General features: G+C 36.1%; 2 protein-coding genes across 2 annotated transcripts; one reads left to right on the top strand and one right to left on the bottom strand.

Annotated features, from left to right (window-relative positions):
* The first annotated feature begins 645 nt into the window (after nt 1-645).
* On the top strand, nt 646-3,832 carry LOC123532575 (thrombospondin-2-like). Its single transcript, XM_053518604.1, has 3 exons — nt 646-1,316; nt 2,658-2,825; nt 3,046-3,832. Exons 1-2 carry the CDS (start codon nt 674-676, stop codon nt 2,693-2,695), a joined length of 681 nt encoding a protein of 226 aa, XP_053374579.1. The 5' UTR covers nt 646-673; the 3' UTR covers nt 2,696-2,825; nt 3,046-3,832.
* Nucleotides 3,833-3,843: 11 nt separating this feature from the next.
* On the bottom strand, nt 3,844-13,916 carry LOC123530760 (uncharacterized). The gene is made up of 7 exons (XM_053518603.1): nt 13,527-13,916; nt 10,745-10,835; nt 8,458-8,588; nt 8,037-8,121; nt 7,046-7,155; nt 6,285-6,411; nt 3,844-5,121 (listed from the first exon to the last, which is right to left on the bottom strand). The coding sequence occupies exons 1-7, from the start codon at nt 13,703-13,705 to the stop codon at nt 5,062-5,064; spliced, it is 783 nt and encodes a 260-aa protein (XP_053374578.1). The 5' UTR covers nt 13,706-13,916; the 3' UTR covers nt 3,844-5,061.
* Between the last annotated feature and the right edge of the window lie 153 nt (nt 13,917-14,069).

Below are 14,069 nucleotides of genomic sequence, written 5' to 3'. Positions count from 1 at the left end.
CCATATTTCTGAATTGGAGTTTTATTGAAATACATTTACTTATTTCGAATCATTTACTAGGAATAAAAAAGTTTTGGTTCTATACACTATGTGAAACTGACAAAGGCCTAACACTATATTAATTATATAGTATAGTAAAATTAAACAGAAGCGATGTCTTTTCACTGAAAAAGTTAGTATCCATCAGGAAAAGGTGGAAGTAAATAAATACACATGGTTGTGGTAGAGGACGGACGGATGAAAAAATGTCTCCAACCACTACATACCTTTACCTTTAGTGTTCCAGGTATTGGTAGCAGAGCTCCCTTGAAAATTTGATCGCGTTAGGCCCAATATTTAGTACGTTTTGACCTCGAGTGGAAATAACCGGAAGCTAAATTCACTGTATTCTCTTTGGCAGTCCTAGGAGGATGGACAGAGTGGACACCATGGAACAGTTGTTCGGCTACTTGAGGTATCGGTATACAGAGTGGACACCATTGAACAGTTGTTCGGCTACTTGTGGTATCGGTATACAGAGTGGACATCATGGAACAGTTGTTCGGCTACTTGTGTATCGTATACAGAGTGGACACCATGGAACATGTTCGCTACTTGTGGTATCGGTTTACAGAGTGGACACCATGGAACAGTTGTTCGGCTACTTGTGGTATCGGTATACAGAGTGGACACCATGGAACAGTTGTTCGGCTACTTGTGGTATCGGTATACAGAGTGGACACCACAGAACAGTTGTTCGGCTACTTGTGGTATCGGTATACAGAGTGGACACCATGGAACAGTTGTTCGGCTACTTGTGGTATCGGTATACAGAGTGGACACCATGGAACAGTTGTTCGGCTACTTGTGGTATCGGTATACAGAGTGGACACCATGGAACAGTTGTTCGGCTACTTGTGGTATCGGTATACAGAGTGGACACCATGGAACAGTTGTTCGGCTACTTGTGGTATCGGTATACAGAGTGGACACCATGGAACAGTTGTTCGGCTACTTGTGGTATCGGTATACAGAGTGGACACCATGGAACAGTTGTTCGGCTACTTGTGGTATCGGTATACAGAGTGGACACCATGGAACAGTTGTTCGGCTACTTGTGGTATCGGTATACAGAGTGGACACCATGGAACAGTTGTTCGGCTACTTGTGGTATCGGTATACAGAGTGGACACCATGGAACAGTTGTTCGGCTACTTGTGGTATCGGTATACAGAGACGACAGCGTTTCTGTACGAATCCGCCACCACAGCGGTTTGGGGACCACTGCTTCGGTTTGAATATTGACGATCAGCTATGTATGCCTGGAGCTTGTAGTGGTATGTTGTATATGCATTATGAAGAGATTGGGTCAGTACTCTACTCTCCTCCGTCCCTAGCAACTGTTAGTTAGTATATTTTAGCGTTTTAAAACGATTTGAGCGAAGATCATAAACTATGTTTTGTTACAGTTTTAGCATGTTAAAATGCATTTTACCGTCTATCTTTATATTAAACCAAGGAAAGTGTACAATTGACACCGGGAACACCTCTTAACGCTGGATATCGCGCATGTCCCGGGTACCAAAATTAATAGCTGTATAGTTTCATAGTAAACTGACCTCGTGTAACAGTTAATATCCGGTTCAACTAACGTTTACATTTTTGGACGTAGCTCCGCTTGCCTCCCTATCGAATATATAAATCAGGTATCCATTCCCACAGAAGCAATGGTCCAGTAAGAACATTGTCTGACTACAAAACTAGGGGTCGAGTTCTCCTCGACATTGGAATAAGGGTCCTGTGTTAGGATGATTTACACCTACAGTTGAAGTAGAACGCTAATGATACAGGAAGTTCAACTGTATAGAGTATTCAGTATTTTGCACTTCCAACTAACACTATTAACAGTCTTCTTAATTAACCCATATGGGTTACCGGTGGTGACTACTAGTATAAACCAGCTTACAAACCACAACACAGAAGTGTTCCACAAAAGGAAACATGATAGATCTATGATAGTTATCGATTTCTCGTCCGAACCTGACTGACAGTTGTCAAGAACGGTTATATTTGTTGGAATGGTTTCAGACCCGTCAGCTGATAGCAAGAATTGATAGGTTGGTGTTGATTTAAAAGACTAGTCTTTCAAAGTATCAGAGTCTGGTAATATAAAGAGTATTGATGAATTGATGATAGAATATGCATTTTTAAAACACACTGAAATTGTCTATGCTCTCCACCTATGCTCAGTTCGTTTTGAAATGTTAAAATATATTGGCTAACAGTTCACAGGGAGGGAGGAGGTCCTTACCCAAAGTGTTTGACTGTGTGGATTATTTGTTTGTCACAAAATTGTAAAAGTCTCTTTTAGCAGAATTACTATGAACAGGTATTCTATAAAGTTTGGTGTTAAAATGTAATTTAACATATGGGCGTGATATCTTTGCCGACGTAAACTGTGTTAGAACTGTTAAAATTTGTTAAAAGTTTTAAAAATATCTAACATTTCTTAGGCCTGCATTTTGCAATTGATGTTGCTTCCGTGGTTAATAGACGGGACATTCATGTCCGAGTGATTGGGATTGCTGACTTCGAATCACTCTTCTCACCGCGTGATATTTGATTTAGTTGTTTGAACGCATGTATGAAGAGATATACTGAAACTTGACGTATTTCAGACGGCGGCTGGAGTGATTGGGGATCATGGAGCAGATGAAGTGTTACATGTGGCGAGGGCTTCCATTCAAGAACAAGGAACTGTACAAATCCTAGACCATCGCCTTTTGGGCGAAATTGTGATGGAGATCCGATGCAAGTGATGTCTTGCGGGCATACAGTCTGTCAAGGTACACAGTTAAACAGTTCTAGACTATCTGAACAATTTTATGAAATAAAACAAATGATGAATAGAGAAGAGGGAAATTGACTTTAAAATTTGTCGAACTGCGAGGATTTCATTTAACTGTATTTTATCATCTGAACTGCAGAACTACGTACCATGTTTAGTATATGGATAAAGGGTTTTCAGAACGGTTACCATTTACCTCTATAAAAATTACTTTTCAGATTCTGGTGGAACGAATGTTGCTTTTCGTAGTAAGGGTTTAATGGACATATCATTATCTACTGGAGACACTTTCCTATTTGGAACGACAACGCTAAATGAGGGTAACGGCTATAACAGTACTTCTGGTACATTCACTGCGCCGGTAGGTGGCACTTACTCGTTCTCAGTACAAGCCTGCTCGCGTGCTGGGCATTACGGGTTTTATGGAATATTTGTCGATAATGTGAAAATAAAAACTGGTTACTACGGCGACAACGGATAGGCAATGTGTCACACAGCTGATACCGTTGTCATTCTGAAACCTGGGGATCGTGTTTTGGTACAATGTGTTTATGGTCCATGTGATTTGCGCAGGGACGATGTCATGTATTTGAATACATTCTCTGGTTTTTTAGTGCACCAGTAAACATGGTAAACAAGCTATGTTTGTGTTAATGTTCCTGTTGGTTGTAACGTCACAGATTACGTAAATTTGAAGTATTGTTCTTTTTACTTCAACAATGATTAATATGAAATAAAAGAAAGCCCCGAAGCAAGCTCGATGAAACCAGATTTTAAATTTGTTTTTAAAAAGGAGTTAGAATGAAACTATTCGCTATTCAAAAGAAAGCGAAAATTATTTTGGTGTACAGACACTAAATACGAAAATGACACGAAAAAGTACTTTTCAGAATTGGTTATGGAAACGTATGTCGTACACCACCGCTACAGTTTGGGGTTTCATTTTCTTCTTTGCTGAATTTACAGTGTGTTTGCTTGACTGAAGATACTTTTCTTGTATCGAACATAACCTCCACTTTTCTTTTATTTTTTATTCAGTACTGACAATATTATTCAATAAAATGTAAGTTACAGACATACATTCAAAATGGTTCCTGGTGTGTGCTGCAGCAGTTGCAATTGGAAGCTCAGTTCCTGTAAAGCCAAGATTGTCTCAATCACTTTTTATTCGATCAAATAATCCTTTAAGCAGCTGCTATTACAGATCACACGACTTTAGAATAGTCTCGTAATACAATTAAGTCGCCGATTGATCAGGTAAAAATATTGAGCCTATCGGAGCGTATGACACACGATGCAAAATGACAGCGGTTAAGGATCTCAGAAGCAAAACAGTTTGAAACAAGGCTAAGCGGATTAGTTTGAAGTTTTTAGTTAAAGTTTGGTCTGTCTGCGAAAGGTGCAAAATGTTCATTTTACTGACTGCTTATAGCTGGATTCGAAAAAAAAGTTTGGTAATATTGTCAGAATATGGATTCGATTCGATGTCAGGTTGTCAAAACACAAATTAAAGATATGAAAATGTGTTGATGCGATTTTAAAAGTTGGCAGACTCGTCTAGGCAATGTTTGAATAGAAAGATAGCTGGTGTATAATACAATATTGGTTTATTTGTAATAGAAGGTCAACGGGCCAAAATACAATCAATATGGCATTAATTATTGTACAACGTAATGACATTAATTAAACTGTATTCCTTAACAGTGTGTATATACTGCTTTGTATAGGAACAATAAAGTGAAGTACAAACCCTTGTTTAGGGAGTAGTCATATTAGTTTGTGTTTTTATATAATTTGGGCTCGTTGACTCAAAATAAGTCATTAAACTCAATCCATATATGTGCCGGACTAATGTGTGCATATTATTATACGATTTTTGTAGGATACTTTGCAAGATTAAAGAACCGTCAAGGCTTTTAATATCTCTATTACAAACAACATTATTACATGACCCATAAATAAATCAGTAGCTTGTGCTTTATGACTGAACTGTATTTTACGCATGCGTACTTTATTGATAATTCAAAACTTATTGTGACTGTGAAAAATTTCATTGAAGGGACTTTTAATTCAATTACGAGCATTTTTTTTCCACATTTTACGTATGATTCATGCAGGGTGACCTATCGTATAAATACTTATTACATTATAACAATGTAAGTTGAATTTATTATATACGGCGTAGTCCAAATCTTTCACGTATTTTTACATGTTTACTTTAATATTAATGTCACTCATATCTTTTCGTAGCTAGTGCTTTTGCGGCATTTGCTGATCATAAACAGAAATCCAGTCTGAAAATAGAAAAAAGATACATGACGGAGAAATAAAACGTTATTGCAGAAAATGTGTGCAAACATTGAAAACCATGAAATAAAACGTTAAAACGTTATTGCAGAACATTTTAACCAACACTTCACACTATCACATAAAACATTATTGCAGAATTTTTTTTACAAACATTGAACACCGTGAAATAAAACGTTATTGCAATTATTTTGTGCAAACATTAAAACATTAAACACCGTGACATAAAGCGTTGTTGCAAAAAAAAAAAAAAAAAAAAAAAAAAAAAGAAAAAAAACCAATATTAAACACCGTGACATAAAACGTTGTTACAGAAGAAATGTACAAACATTGAAAACCGTGACATAAAACGTTATGCAGAAAATTGATACCAACATTGAACAAAAAAAAAAATATACCGACACCAAACACCGTAAAACGGGATAAGATTTCTATTGAAATGTTTCCTGCCTTTCGTATTTGGTTGTGAAATACAAGCCCCGCTGATACAGAATTTATACAGAATTATAACAAAAGTCACTACAGATGTGCTATTATAACCCATTTACCATAACTAGCTCAGTTTGTCTGCATTTGACCTGATTGTCTTTTTGTCTGCAGTTTTACCCGAGATGGTGGGTCGGAAGACGAAACATTTTTTGGTGTTCAATAATGGATTTTAATAATAATGTTCAACTGAATGGTGTCATTTTTATTACAGCTTTAATCTGAAAACATACATTCTAACATGGCTCGATTGATTGCAGCTGAAACAAAGAAGAAAGTCAAGCTCTGTTTAAGCAATAGTTAACGCATGGACCGGTGAGAGAGCATCATTACTAGGTGAATTATCACGTAAAAGAGTCGCATCACATCCGGCTAATTACTACTGGCATAAATGAAGTCCAGCATGATATCATCAAAATATTTCATGTAAAATTGAAAACAATCAATGCCTTCTCGTGGATAATCGTCTAATTTACCACGATACATCATTTAGAAGTCACTCGGGCTAACGTCCTCGTGGTTTTGTTCCTGCGCATCTAAACTCTGAACCGTGATAAATCAAGCGGCAAACTACTTGAAGGCCTTGATTATTTGATAAACAACAAATAGTAAATATAAGCAAGAAATAATGAAAGATAACTTGACAGATTGATTAATACTCTACCTTTATCAAAACTGGCACACTTCTCCAAAGTACAACATTAGGTATAACTTCTATCCCTTCTTTCTTCAGAACAAATTTCATAATTACAGTGCCCACAACAAAATACAGCACCACAATAGATAACACTCTGAAATAAAAAAAAATAATCAAACACTGTATAACAATGGTCGATCATGATAAGGAAGGCCGTTTCTTGTTACAAATATCATTTGATACAGTAAACCCAAACAATTTATTTTTTATCTTTACTTGCGTTTAAAGGTAAAGCCGGAAAAATATTAGAATCCATGAAATTCAAATAAATATGAGCCGCACCATGAGAAAACCAACATAGCGCATTTGCAACCAGCATGGATGCAGACCAGCCTGCGCCTCCGCGCAGTCTGGTCAGAATCCATGCTGTTCGCTTTCAAACCCTTTTGCAATTAGAGAAACCATTCGCAAATGCACTATGTTGGTTTCCTCATGGTGCGGTTTAAATTTATGGTTTCAACTGTAAATGAAACGTTCAAAAAATATAAACTGCTTATACCTCTTTAAGTAAGCACTTGAGATTTTATAATAAAAAAGAATCTTCTGACAGCAAAATGTCTCATTGTGGTTGTTTTTGATTTTCATGACTCATCTGATTAATATTCTGTGTAGGTATAAGCATGTTTAAATTGCTTGGTTTAAAATCATTTCGAATGGTATTTTAAGGACTTACGATTTTGATTTTTACTAACCTGACTGATATTAATTCTGATATTAATTCTACTCACAAAATGCAAAGAATTGTTCCTACAGATATTCCTCCCGAACTCCCACAGCTTTTTGGACCCGAAGAGCTGCATCCATCTGGACATGCGCATACTGTTGTAAGTGTCATTTGCTGAAGCAGATGTTTTGAATTAAATTTCTTTGAATTAAATAATGAACCTTCAAAACAAAGAGTGAAAACTCACTATATGTCATGATCACCAAATTACATCCCGAGTATTAACGCGTAATAATTCGATATTATAACCAAACCACAGCTGGGTTATCATACGTTATTTTTAGCTTAAACATCGGGGTTTGATACTTTACATATTACAGTTCTATTTTCTGTTTGAACTGATCCAAATTCTGTATTATTTTGAAGTTGTAAATAGAAAATCAAATATCGTCAAGTAATAGAGACTGTAGGATTAGCAAACGTTTAAACATCTCGTTACAATGCACGTGTTCCATGGGTAACGTGTGCTGAAGCGCAGGTATCACATATGACGATGTGACGTAAAATTATAAATCTGCTTAATTATTGAACATGTAGATAACTCGAACTCGAGGGGACCAGCAAAATTTGTTCGAGTGATCAATTGTTCCAGTTATCGAACAAAATTCATTATACAGGGATTTTTCCAGGGCCTGATGACTAGTTCGAGAGAAAGGTGGTGTACGAATTATCCGAGTTTGACTGTATTCCGATTATCGTTCATATATATCAGAAACACACTGGTGCAAAGGTAAAATATGAAAATAAAGACAAAATTTTCGGTCTTTTTTTGCATAACGTTAAAACAGTTGTGGTTGCGCATGCCGTGACATCATAGCAATGTGAGTTCGCACACATGTCATATAGGTTTATCGTTGCGAAAGTAATGTTAAAATTTTAACATATTAAATGCAAGTCAGAAATATTTTAAAACTGAGTTTGGCGACTAGATTCTAAATAATGCAGCGTTGTCATTGGTCTAAAAATTAACAAATAATTTTCGATACAATTCTTACAAAGAATCCCTGATCTTGTTGACCATCGGCTGTTATCTCAGGATCACAAGCACTTTGATCACATTTTAAAATGATCTCAGATAGTCTGAAAATTAAGTTTAAAATTCACCATACAAGCAGTAAGAAGAAACATGCACGGAAAAATACGATTCTGAATGATGTAACATAATTCTCTTTAAAATATAAATCTAAAATTGATAGAAAACAAATCGTGTGCATGTCTGAAAATTATTTTCTTTAAGTGAACATCAGTCAAAACAATGGAATGGAAACTTGACCAAAATAAGATTATCATTTCTTATTTAAACATACATGTAAGCAAAGGCGACAATAACCGCTGTTGCCGTTATTTGATAGTATTTCTCGCGTCTAAGCATGTCATTTTTTACTATAAAACACACAACACGCGATGGATATATACCTTAAGTCTTTTATTGTTCCAGATGTATATCCAGCTATCACATTTCCAGAATCATCGTCATATTTAAAGGCAGCTTTAGCAGCATCGCCTACAGTGATCGATTGAGTTTTATCCGGATTTATGATACATACCTGAAAATAAAGAAACTGTCATCACTGTTGCCATTACTGAAGGTCTGAGATTCTACTAGATGTATTTGTTTGAAAAGTACGGAAGAGCATTGGTGTAAGGTGTCCTTTATTTATTTACAGGAACGTTCGAGAGTTTCATACAGACAAAGTACAGAAAGTACTGAAACCGAAAATACAAAAGAATGCGTCCAATCACAGGTGGTACATTTGTATTCGCAGTCTTCATGACAACGCTGCGGCCCACAAAAGTGCCATCGTTCAAAGTTTTTGAGAAACGAAAAAGTAGTACAAATCAATCATCCCGCTTATTCACCAGATCTAAGTCCTTGTGTCTTTTTCCTCTTTCCAAGGTTGAAAAAGATACTGACTTGGCCCAAATATTTATTGAATAAAACACTTGCGAGTTGTATTTTTCAGTTACTTAAGATCATACAAAGGGGAGACTACACTACAGCGTTCGCATGGAAGACAAGGTTGATATTTTGAAGGAATAAACTAAATTTTAAGTATGTACACAGACTGTGCACCATATTCAAGCACGATTGCCATTTTTGTAGAATGACCCGCTAACTGGAAATTGTGAGTTATTCATCACGAATATGTGAGTTAAATTTCGGGCGTCTATGTCGAATTTGGGAAAAAAATCTATCTCAGACTTTGAATTAAAAACTCAAATTTACGAGTTACAAAGACAAAATAATGGATATGTAAGTTCGAATTCTACACCCTTCTATGGCCTCTTTACAACATCTTGAGCTACCCAGGTACCCAATCTTGGTCGGACTCAACTACGTGTTCATATAGGATGTCTATATTTCCGTACCATACGGGACCACATTCCAGACTTAAAACATGATTAGAATACTGTTATTTTTATGAACAAACGCTGCTGTCGTTCTTTTATAACCCTATATGATTATGCGAGGGATTGGACAGGACCTATACATCTACCTATACTGTGATAACTAGTAACTAGACATTTTAAGTTAAGTTAATATGTCGAATTGGGAGATGCTTATATCCAAATTTCGAATTATGTAATTCTAAATTTCTTGTAAATAAATAACATAGGCCTATAACTTCTACTAATACCCTGTCGTACGTAATATCGCGATTTGTAAAAACTAAATAAAATGAAATGCCACAATTATGCCACTTAAAAAAGAGAAAGAGAAATACCATTTGAGCCGTGCCATGAGAAAACAAACCAACATAGTGGGTTTGCGACCTGCATGGATCCAGACCAGCCTGCGCATCCGCGCAGTCTGGTCAGGATCCATGTTGTTCGCTTTTAAAGCCTATTGGATTGGAGAAACTGTTAGCGAACAGCATGGACCCTGGCCAGACTGCGCGGATGCGCAGGCTGGTCTGGATCCTTGCTGGTCGCAAACCCACTTTGTTGGTTTTCTCATGACACGGCTCATTTACTTTTCAGTCCGCTGTGCTCCCAGATATGATAATATTATATATAAATGATTTACATCATTTTTATAGATAATTATGCCACGATTTCCTAAGTTCTAATGCGCAAGTATAATGCCTTAAATCTATATGTGATAATTTCAGAAAAGATACAGTACGTTATAATTTCGCCACTATTATGAACAGTCTGAATCTGAATCTTAATGGATAAGACGTAGGGCTTGTTACAGTATATACCAGGCCCGTAGCTACGTTGAGGCAAGTGAGGCAGTTGCCTCGGTTAAAATTTGGCATGCAATGAAAAAAGTAATTAAGTACATGTATTTCAATTAAGAATACAAATGGTACCAATTAAAGTTCAAGTTCAAAAACATAGGGAAATGATATATTACACCCATTCAGAATGACTTTACAGTAATAGCCGTAATATAGATCTACAGCCTATTAGATAATTCTTAATCAGATTTAGAATTATGGATCTGCATACTCATAAGTAAAAAATCAGTACAAAACTACATTAAAAACACCAAATTTAAAGTAGTAAAACATAGTCGCAGGACCCTCCAGAATGCACCATAGACGACCTAAAGAAAAAAAATTTCACGGGGGAGCATGCCCCCGGACCCCCCTAGACTGCCTCGGTTAAAACTAGCCTCTGGCTACGGGCCTGATATACACGTCGGTATGAACAACATAATGAAATTTACAGATTGATCAATAATAATATTTCATACTGCTGCGTCGTCACATTGTTCCTCTGTAAAAGGGTAACACGGGTTATACGAGTAAAAATTTCCTTCACTTTGTGCTAAAACATCTGCAAATCTGAAAAATATAGAAAAAAAAAACCGTACAGTTATAAATTCTCTCAACGGAAAAGTTTTACGACTTTAACTTTTTTGCTGAGCGATTAATCAAGGTGACCAGATTATCCATACATTTTAAAACAGTTCTATATGCTACTATATGTAGTGACTGTGCAAATAGTGACAACAACAACTTTGATCTCCATTTTTCAACGTAAATTTAACAGAGTTAGAACACATTACCAATAATGACGAATTTTTGGAATTTACAGAATGATTTAATATGCGAATATATCATTATGTTCCGTAGGTATAGCATAGTTTCAATATTTTAAAGTATTCTAGACTTACAATATTCAAGACTCATCTAAATACCATCGACCCCAGCAGTTTCAGGTAATGTGAAAATAACTCATTCTTTTAAATACACTTTGATTTTTCGTTAACTGCTTTAGAAATAATAATCATCATCACCACCACCACCATCGCCACCATCATCATCATCGTCGTCGTCGTCGTCGTCATCATCATCATCACCATTATCATAATCATTATTGTTGTTTTTATCATGGTAGGAAATTTAATTCTAATGTAATAAAATACTTATTGAATGACCTTCCGGTGAATAGTGATGACTAAAAGTAGACATACAACAGAATGAATGTCACGGCAGAAGAATATCATATTGAACGCTAATAACTTTTACTCACCTTGGCGTATCTTTTGAATTTCAAAACTTATAATGTTAACCTTTACCTTGGCGTATTGTCCTTTTCCGAACTTGCTATCGCAGTATGATATAAAAGTATTGTTTGTATTTCTAAATTTTGTAATATCTAAAATGCCAACATTCACTCACCTTGCAGAACTGTCTGCATTTCCTTTAGTATCATGCTAAACACCAATAACGTACTATACTCAGTTTGACGTATTGAATGACTTTCTAACATGAACGGCAATAACGCTTACTCATCTCGGCGTGTTGTTTGAATGTCCGAAACTGGTTATATCAGAAATGAACGCCATCAAACTTTACTCAACTTGGCGTATTCTCTGAGTTTCCAAACTTGTAATATATATAATGAACGCCATTAACGTTTACTCACCTCGGCGTGTTGTCTGAATAACTGAAAATTGTAGTATCTAAAATGAACGCCAATAACATTGACTCATCTCGGCGTGTTGTCTGAATCAAAGAAACTTGTAATATCTAAAATGAACGCCAATCACGTTTACTCACCTCAGCGTGTTGTCTGAATAACTGAAAGTTGTAATATCTAAAATGAACGCCAATAACATTGGCTCATCTCAGCGTGTTGTCTGAATTGCCGAAACTTGTAATATATATAATGAACGCCATTAACGTTTACTCACCTCGACGTGTTGTCTGAATAACTGAAAGTTGCAATATCTAAAATGAACGCCAATAACGTCCACTCATCTCGGCGTGTTGTCTGAATCAAAGAAACTTGTAATATCTAAAATGAACGCCAATTACGTTTACTCACCTCGGCGTGTTGTCTGAATAACTGAAAGTTGTAATATCTAAAATGAACGCCAATAACATTGACTCATCTCGGCGTGTTGTCTGAATCAAAGAAACTTGTAATATCTAAAATGTACGCCAATCACGTTTACTCACCTTGACGAGTTGTCTGAATTGCCGAAACTTGTAATATTTAAAATGAACGTCAATCACGTTCACTCACCTCGGCGTGTTGTCTGAATTGCCGAAATTTGTAATATCTAAAATGAACACCAATCACGTTTACTCACCTTGGCATATTGTCTGAATTACTGAAACTTGTAATATCTACAATGAACGCCAATTACATTTACTCACCTTGGCGTGTTGTCTGAACTGAGAAACTTGTTATATCTAAAATGAACGCCAATCACGTTTACTCACCTCAGCGTGTTATCTGAATAACTGAAAGTTGTAATATCTAAAATGAAGCCAATAACATTGGCTCATCTCGGCGTGTTGTCTGAATTGCCGAAACTCGTAATATATATAATGAGCGCCATTAACGTTTACTCACTTCGACGTGTTGGCTGAATAACTGAAAGTTGCAATATCTAAAATGAACGCCAATAACGTCCACTCATCTCGGCGTGTTGTCTGAATCAGAGAAACTTGTAATATCTAAAATGAACGCCAATTACGTTTACTCACCTCGGCGTGTTGTCTGAATAACTGAAAGTTGTAATATCTAAAATGAACGCCAATAACATTGACTCATCTCGGCGTGTTGTCTGAATCAAAGAAACTTGTAATATCTAAAATGTACGCCAATCACGTTTACTCACCTTGACGAGTTGTCTGAATTGCCGAAACTTGTAATATCTAAAATGAACGTCAATCACGTTCACTCACCTCGGCGTGTTGTCTGAATTGCCGAAATTTGTAATATCTAAAATGAACACCAATCACGTTTACTCACCTTGGCATATTGTCTGAATTACTGAAACTTGTAATATCTACAATGAACGCCAATTACATTTACTCACCTTGGCGTGTTGTCTGAACTGAGAAACTTGTTATATCTAAAATGAACGCCAGTTACATTCACTCACCTTGGCGTGTTGTCTGAACTGAGAAACTTGTAATATCTAAAATGAACGCCAATCACGTTCACTCACCTTGGCGTGTTGTCTGAATTGCCGAAACTTGTAATATCTAAAATGAACGCCAATCACGTTTACTCACCTTGGCGTGTTGTCTGAGTTTCCTAAACTTGTAATATCTATAACACTACCGTCGTCAAAGGTACATTTGCATAAAGAATCTGGATCTTGGTTACATTCTTTTGATTTTACCGCAACGAAATATAGAACGAAAGATAGAGCCAAAAAGAATAGTTTGTCACCAGACATTGTCACTGTCATCTGATTGACCACCTCTCAGCTGTATCGGATTATTGCTTCCAACAACACAAAAACTTGTATCCAGAACACTTATTTGTGGATCTTTGAAAAATATTTTTAGATTATCAAACATGAATAGAATTTAAAACTTTGATATTATATGACAAATGGACGTAGCTCTACACTATTTTATCAGACTGAACATAACATATATCAGACATTAAGATTTTAGATTTTAAATTGATATAAATTATAATCATATTTATCAGAGTAAAGATAAAAAGTGATTGCGACAAGATACGTTGGACGGAGAATGTCACACAGCGTCCATTTATAAAATGTATCAATTTATCAAGTGCTGTAGTGTGTATATCATTGGTTATGT

Source organism: Mercenaria mercenaria, chromosome 11 (genome assembly GCF_021730395.1).
Source record: "Mercenaria mercenaria strain notata chromosome 11, MADL_Memer_1, whole genome shotgun sequence".
NCBI lineage: Eukaryota > Metazoa > Mollusca > Bivalvia > Venerida > Veneridae > Mercenaria > Mercenaria mercenaria.
Note: the sequence above shows the minus strand (reverse complement) of the source record. Positions and strands in the feature narration are given on the sequence as shown.